The sequence below is a fragment of the Orycteropus afer genome, unplaced genomic scaffold, assembly GCF_000298275.1.
Source record: "Orycteropus afer afer isolate SDZICR_OR568_19922 unplaced genomic scaffold, OryAfe1.0 scaffold00016, whole genome shotgun sequence".
Classification (NCBI taxonomy): domain Eukaryota; kingdom Metazoa; phylum Chordata; class Mammalia; order Tubulidentata; family Orycteropodidae; genus Orycteropus; species Orycteropus afer.
The window spans coordinates 19879753-19888191 of record NW_006921603.1 but is presented as its reverse complement, the minus strand read 5'-3'; the positions used below and the strand labels follow the sequence as shown (position 1 = coordinate 19888191).

Here is an 8439-nt window from a genome sequence, read left to right as displayed (position 1 = left end):
AGCTGCTGCATTGTAAATTTTGGTCAATGACATGAGACAAAGTATATGTGAACTGCTGTATGAAAAGTGAATTTACTCTGTAAATCTTCACCCTAATCCTAATAAAAAAAAAGAAAACAGAGAAGAGCCAGAAGAGCATACAAATATTATTAAAGTTTTCATAAATAGCTCCACTCTGTTAGGAATTTGCATTTGTATAGCATGAAGGAAAGGAAGTAACAATTTTAGACATGTGGAAGTATTGACATTGGATGCATCATTAGTAGCCTGTCTCCTTGTCCCACTTAGTGCTTAGAAACAAGAAAGGATTTTTATTACAAATTAAAAGGAAACATACGCACATGCACATACTCTTGACAGAGTTGTAGAACAGAGTATCTTAGCGAGTTTTTGAGTTTCTTCTATCCATTGTTTAGAAATGATTACATAATGCAAACATCTGAAACAGATACCATCTACTAGATGAATCATCTACTAGCAGAATCATCTACTAGATGATTTGTTTGGAGCCCATTATGTGTTTTATAGGAATACAGATCTGTGAAGATCATACCAAAATGTGGTAATTATTGTAGAAGTATGTTTCTTAAAATTGTTGGGTTCTGAAAGTAGAGGAAATTGAGGTATTGTTCTCATCTACTGGAAATTAGACAGAAGTAGCTGAACATAGACTAGCCTTTTTTATATTCCGACTGCCACCAAACTCATCTCTGCCACCATCATATCCTACCTAGACTATTGTAACAGATAATGTATCATTCTGCCTCAATTTTTGCCCACTATGCTCCATCTAAGGAGCTGTGGTGGCTCAGTGGTGAAAGCATTCGACTGCACACAAAAAGCTCCGTGGTTTAAACCCACCAGCTGCTCCCAGGAGAAAGATGAGGCAGTCTCCTTCTGTAAAGATTTACAGCCTTGGAAATCCTGAGGGCAGTTCTACTCTGTTCTATGGGTTGCTATGAGTCAGAATCCACTCAATCACAGTGGGTTTTTGGATTTTGTACTCCACTCTCCACACAGCAGCCAGAGTGATATTTTTTAAAAAGCATAAATCAAGTCATATTAAATTCTTCACTGTATTCCCATTACAGATGGATTGATAATCAACTCACTTACTGTGACCTATAAAAGAAGTTTAAAATATAATTTCTTCCCCCCCCAGTGGCCAGAACGTATTTATCACAGTATACATGGAGTTACTGCTGTGGATTTTTCAATTGGATCACCTAATCTTTTAGCAGTTGGCTATTACAATGGTTCAATTGCAATTTATAATGTACAGAGCAACAATACAGTTCCAGTTCTGGATAGTAGGTGAGAATCCAAAATAAGATAAGCATATAATACATGCTTTTTTAGAAAGAAGTGGAAATTTACTTTAATATTAATTTTGAGTGTTTATGCTGTTATTTTAAATATTTAATTATTTATGTTGTTTTCTGCTGGAATGCTCTGTACTAATGTGTCCTTCATCTTCTTCTCTGTGCACTTCACCAACAAACTTTCACAGGCTTAATGCTTCTTCTTAAATTACTGTTTAGGCATCACCTCCATAGGGAAACTTTCCCATTCCTCCCCATTTTTTGTGCATCCTACACCTGTCTTTATCATAGAACTTATCACACTGTGTAAAGGTGATTTGTATACATATTTATCTTTCTGAGGAGGCTAAAAGCTCCTTGAGAGCCAGAATTGAGTCTTGTTTGTCTTTGTATCCTCAGTGTCATGCAATATTGGACATGTAATAGGAGTACAGTAAATGCTTGATTAATGAACAATGAATAAACAAATGAATGAATAAGTTATATTGAAGAAACCAAAATGTTAGAGGTGAAAGATCTTGAGTAGTTCAGATTTTTGGAATAGACAAAATACCAGTGGGACTAAAATGAGGTGGTATATTTATATCAGTGTTTGAATAAACATAAGTAAAATTGGAAGTAGGCATTAAATCAAGTATTCTTAATCTTAACTTTGAACTTATTTGCATAGAGTTTTGTAAGCGTGGGATTTTGTGCTTGTTTCTGGAAAGAGCGTTCAAAACTTTTGCCAAAATACTCAAACATATCTATGACCTTAAAATGATTCATAACTACTGCATTGGAGGGTTCCATAAAGAAAAAAAATTAAAAGAATGAGAGTAAGCTGGTACTAGGAACAAAACACCCAATTAATCTGATAGAAAACTAGGCAATAATCTGGGAAGTGATTTTAATTTTTCAGAATAATTTTAAATCTCAACTATTATAGAAAATCAAGCCAGTGGGAAATCTTAAAACATGAGAATTAGAATAGAATAATTATTTACTTGAATAAGATTTAAATGATTGACTGATTTAAGCCATGAAAAAAAAAAATCTTTTTATCAATAAAGAGGGAGCTGCCATTATTACTTATATTCTAAGGCCTTTAGAAAAATATTATAATGATTCTATATTTAGTAACTTTCCCTGCTTTAGTGAATCTCCTCAAAAACATTTGGGACCTATATGGCAACTACAGTGGATAGAACAAGATCGAGGAACAACGGGTGATGACAAAAGAGAAATATTAGTTTCCATATCAGCAGATGGAAGAATCTCCAAATGGGTTATACGAAAAGGACTGGATTGTCATGGTAAATAATAATAATAACTTATGTTTCTGTTGTTAGGTGTGAAACTAAAATTTCTAATGAACTATTTGTGAAAAGTGACAATTTTTAGTTTGGGTAATAAAACAACTGGGTTTAGTCATTCTTCTTGAAGTATCTATTTATTTCTTATTTGCCAACTTTAACTTAATCACGTGAAAAATTGGTAGAAATCATAATAAAATTATACACAAAGGACACACATGGTGTTTGTAGTACTTCTTTATGTGGTACATAATATATATACATGTTTTTTTCTTTAAATAAAGATTTGATTCGATTGAGACGAACTACTTCTAGCAGCAACAAAAAAGGAGGGGAAAAGGAAAAGAAAGGTGAAGCCTTCATATCTCGACAGGCTCCTGGAATGTGTTTTGCTTTTCATCCCAAGGTAAATTATTTCAATCCATTATTTGCTATTGCATATAAGAACTTCCAAGAATTGAAGTATATTGAGATATAAAACAAAAAATCGTTAACTTGTTAATGAATCCATCACTCATCTGTCAGCTAACTGTGGTGGCTTGTGTGTTATCGTGATACTGGAAGCTATGCCACTGGTATTTCAAATACGAACAGGGTCACCCATGGTGGACAGGTTTCAGTGGAGCTTCTGGACTAAGACAGACTAGGAAAAAGGATGTGGCCAGGTTCACTTCTGAAAAAAACTGGCCACTGAAAACCTTATGAATAGTAGGGAAACAATGTCTCCACACAGTGATGAAAGATGAGCCCCTCAGGTTGTAAGGCACTGAAAGTTTGACTGAGGAAGAGCTGCCTTCTCAAAGTAGAGTTGATCTTAATGATGTGGATGAAGTAAAACTTTTGGGACCTCCATTTGCTGATGTAGCACAACTCAAAATGAGAAGAAGCAGCCACAAACATCCATTACTAATTGGAATATGAAATGTACAGGTTATGTGTCTAGAAAAATTTGAATTTGTCAGAAATGAAATGGAATGCATAAAAATCCATATCCTAGGCATTAGTGAGCTGAAATGTACTGGTATTGACCATTAAGAATCAGACAATCATATGGCCTACTATGTTAGGAGTGACAAATTAAAGAGGAATGGTGTCACATTCATTATCAAAAAGAACCTTTCAAGATCTATCCTGATAGTATAATGCTGTTAGTGATAGGATAATATCCATATACCTACAAGGAAGACCAATTAATATGACTGTTACTCAAATTTGTGTACCAACCATGAAATCCAAGGATGAAGAAATTGAAGAGTTTTACCAGCTTCTGCAATCTGAATTGACCAAACATGTAATCAAGATGTATTAATAATTACCGGTAATTGAAATGTGAAAGCTGGAAACAAACAAAACGTATCAGTAGTGGAAAAGGTGACTTTGGTGAGACAAGAGATTGCATAATAGATTTTTGCATGACCAACAGTTTATTCATTGCAAATACCTCAATGAACAACACAAACAATGACTATGCACATGGACCTTGCCAGGTCAAATACACAGAAATCAGATGACTACATCTATGGAAAGAGACAATAGAGAAGGTAAATATCATCAGTCAGAACAAGGCTAGGGGCCAGCTGTGGAACAGACTATGAATTGCTCACATGCCAGTTGAAGTTGAAGTTGAAGAAAATTAAAAACCAGTCCATGAGAGCCAAAATAGGAACTAGATTATACCTCACATGAATTGAGACCATGTGAAGAATAGATTTGACACACTGAATACCAATGATCAAAGACTAGACAAGTTGTGGGATGACAATAAAGGACATCATCATGAAGAAACCAAAAGGCCATTGAAAGCACAGGAAAGAAAGGAAAAACCAAAATGGATGTCAGAAAAGACTCTGAAACTTGCTCTTCATCAGAGAGTAGCTAAAATGAATGGAAGAAATGATGAGATAAAAGAGCTGAAGAGGTGGCTCAAGAAGACAAAGTATTATAATGAACATAGACCTGGAGTTAGAAAATCAAAAGGGAAGAACATGCTCAGCATTTTGCAAGCTGAAAGAACTAAAAAAAATGTCAAGCCTTGAGATGCATTATTGAAGGATCTATAGGCAAAATATTGAATGATGCAGGAAGCATCAAAAGAAGATGGAAAGAATACACAGAGTCACTGTACCAAAAAGATTTGGTTGATGTTCAATCAATTCAGGAGGTATCATATAATCAAGAACTGATGTTATTGAAGGAAGATGTCCAAGCTGCACTGAAGGAATTGATGAAAAACAAGGCTCCAGGAATTAACAGAATAACCATTAAGATGTTTCAACAAATGGATGCTGTGCTGGAAGCACTCACTTGTCTATGCCAAGAAATTTGGAAGACCACTACTTAGCCAATCAACTGGAAGAAATCCATATTTTTGCCCATTGCAAAGAATGATGATCCAACAGAATGCAGAAATTATTGACAATGTCATTAATATGACACACAAGCAAAATTTTGCTGAAGATAATTCAAAAACTGTTGCAACAGTACATCAACAGGGAACTGCCAGAAATTCAAGCCAGTTTCAGAAGAGGACATGGAACAAGGGCTGTCAGATGGATCTTGGGTGAAAGCAAAGAATACCAGAGAAGTGTTCACCTGTGTTTTATTGATTGTGCAGAAGCATTCATCCTTGTGGATCATGACAAATTATGGATGATATTGTAAAGAATGGGAATTACAGAACACTTAATTGTGCTCATAAGGAACATGTACATAGACTAGGACGCTGTTGTTTGAATAGAACAAGGGAATACTGCATGGTTTAAAACCAGGAAAAGTGTGTATCAGGGTAGTGTGCTTTCACCATACTTAATTAGTCTGTATGCTGAGCAAATAATCTGAGAAGCTGGACTATATGAGGAAGAACGTGGCATCATCATTTGAGGAAGACTCGATAACCTGCGATATGCAGATGACACAATTTTGCTTGCTGAAAGTGAAGACTTGAAGCACTTACTGATGAAGATCAAAGACAGTAGCCTTCAGTATAGATTACACCTCAACATAAAGAAAATAAAAATCCTTATAACTTGACCGAGAAGCAACAGCATGAAAAATGGAGAAAAGATTGAAGTTGTCAAAGATTTCATTTTACTTGGATCTACAATCAGTAGCATGGAATCAGCCCATGGAAGTAGCAGTTAAGAAACCAAATGATGTATTGCATTGGGCAAATCTACTGCAAAAGATGTCTTTAAAGTGTTAAAGAGCAAAGATGTCACTTTGAAGACTAAGGTGGGCCTGACCCAAACCATGGTATTTTCAGTTGCCTCATATGCATGTGAAAGCTGGACAATGAATAAGGAAGACTAAAGAAAAAATTGATGCCTTTGAATTGTGGTGTTAGCAAAGAATATTGATAATACCATGGACTGCCAGAAGAACAAACAAATCTGCTTAGAAGAAGTACAGCCAGAATGCTCCTTACAAGCAAGAATGGCTAGACATTGTTTCTCGTACTTTGGTAATGTTATCAGAAAGGACCAGTTCCTAGATAAGGATATCATGCTTGGTAAAGTAGAGGGAGAGTGAAATAGGGGAAGACCTTCAATGGGATGGTTTGACACAATGGTTGCAACTATGGGTCCAAGCATAGCAAGGATTGTGAGGATGGCGCAGGACCAGGCAGTGTTTCTTTCTTTCGTATATAGGGTCACTGTGAGTCAGAACTGACTTGATGGTATCTAACAACAACAGCATGTTAATAAATATTGTTCCTTGTAAGTAAAAAAATAAACATAGACCAGCTGCAAACCCGAGGTAGGGTGGCACATTTCAGTTGGCTATGTTGTTGTTGTTGTTGTTATGTGCCATCGAGTCAGACCTGACTCATAGCGACCCCTCCTTGGGTTTCTGAGGCAGTATCACTACTGAAGTAGATTGCCCCATCTTCCTTCCGAGGAGTGGCTGGTGGGTTTGAACCTCCAGCCTTCTGCTTAGCAGTCAAGTGCCTTAGATACTACGCTACCAGAGCTCCTAAGTTGGCTATATTATTTCTTTTATCTACTTTTCCAGATAGAAGAAAAGTATGTTTCTGAGGAAACTATGGAATAGATTCTTTTACAACTGTATGCTTAACTTGAGTGCCCTTCCTTGCCACTCTTGGACCCTCTGCTGTCCTTTCATATTTACAGACCAAATCCACTATAGCAATCCCCTAAATTTTAATGTGAGTGGTGACTCAGGAGGTTGGGGATCAGGAAGATGACTTTAGTTCATGTTTATCAAGGCCAGCATCAAAACAGAGTGTAATTAAAGAAATTGTACTTTTCTAATTATTTTTATATTGAGGGGTTATCAGAAAATCAGTTACTGTGATAGACTTCTAAGAAAACATATTTTGTATGTTTTCTGTAATATGTACTATGATGATCTGTTTAGTAATACCACCATCTGCCTAATTATGCAAACCAAAATCCAAGTTCCTTCTCTGTTCCACCCTGTCATCCAAATGATTATTATCTCATCCTTCCAATTCAAGTATACTACTATTAATGTATTTGAGGCCTTTATTATTTTTTTTACTTTTTAGCCATCTTCTCCTAGAGTCTGCCTTTCATCTTGACTCTAGGAAAGTGGGTCTCAATGTGGGTGGAAATGGGACCAAGGGGAAGGGGGTTTCCCTCTCATTCCCAGGAAATATTTGGCAGTATCTGGAGATATTCTTGGTTGTCTCATCTGGGGAGTGGGAAGTGCTATTGTTATCTAGTGGGCAAAGGCTTAGAATACTGGCAATATACAAGACAACCACTCTCCCCACTAAAAAAGAATTATCTGGCTGAAATTTAGGGTTAAGAATTTAGGGTTAAGAAACCCTGGTCTGATGTATGGAAAGACTCTTGGCATAAGGAATTCAAGACAATCATGTCATCTGTAAATTAAGATGGATTAACTGCTTTTCTAATCTGATTGCTTTTTTGTTTTGGTTCTCTAGTGCTGCTATAACAGACATACCACAAGTGGCTAGCTTTAACAAACAGGGATTTATTCTTTTACAGTTTAGGAGGCTAGTAGTCTGAGTTCAAAATGTTGGCTGTAGGAGCTAGGTGAAAGCCACTTGACCTTGGGCTTCAGCTCTGCCTCCTATTCTAGGCCCACTGGAGCTGGAGGCTTTATCTGCCTCACATGACTGCTGGCTGCTGAGACTGAAAAACCCAAGATTGACAAGTAAAATGGCACAGTCTCAAGATTAGCAGACAATACAGCAAGCCACTGGTTCAAGTCCAGTAACAATCCCAAAATTGGCAGGGACCATAGCAGGCCACTGAGATGAAGACTCGGCCAAATGCAGGATCCAGATGTACCCAAAGCTCCAGACCTGTCTCAAAACTTCTTAAAAACTGGAAGTGGGCCACACCCTGAAGGCAGCTACTTAGCTGCTTACAGCAGATTCCACCATGGAGTTGATTACCAATCTCATCATGGGGAATAATTGCATCCAGCTGCCCAGCCACTCAAAACCATGGCCCAGCCAGGTTGACACTCAGCCTTAATTGCCACACTTCTATTTCTTTTTCTTAACCTGATTGCACTAGCTAGAACTTCCAATGCAGTGGCAAATAGAAGTGATGAAAATAGACATCTCTGTCTTTTTGCTGATCTTAAGGGAAAAACTTTCATTCTTTTCCATGTGAAAGGCTTTTTGTTTTTCAGATGCTATTAATCCGGTAGTTGAAGAAGTGCCATTACATTCCTGTTGTTGTTGTTGTTTGCCATCGAGTCGGCCCTGACTCATAGCAACCCCTCCTTGGGTTTCCGAGGCAGTATCACTACGGAAGTAGGATTGCCCAATCTTCCTTCCGAGGAGTGGCTGGTGGGTTTGAACC

At 37.1% G+C, this 8439-nt stretch overlaps 1 protein-coding gene across 1 annotated transcript in view; it reads left to right on the top strand.

Moving 5' to 3' along the window:
* Nucleotides 1–8439, top strand: part of DNAI4 (dynein axonemal intermediate chain 4) — a 123511-nt gene that overhangs the window by 92815 nt on the left and 22257 nt on the right. Inside the window, 3 exon segments of the mRNA XM_007959391.1 lie at nucleotides 1163–1314; nucleotides 2460–2617; nucleotides 2902–3023. Of these exon segments, the coding sequence (XP_007957582.1) occupies nucleotides 1163–1314; nucleotides 2460–2617; nucleotides 2902–3023 (432 nt within the window).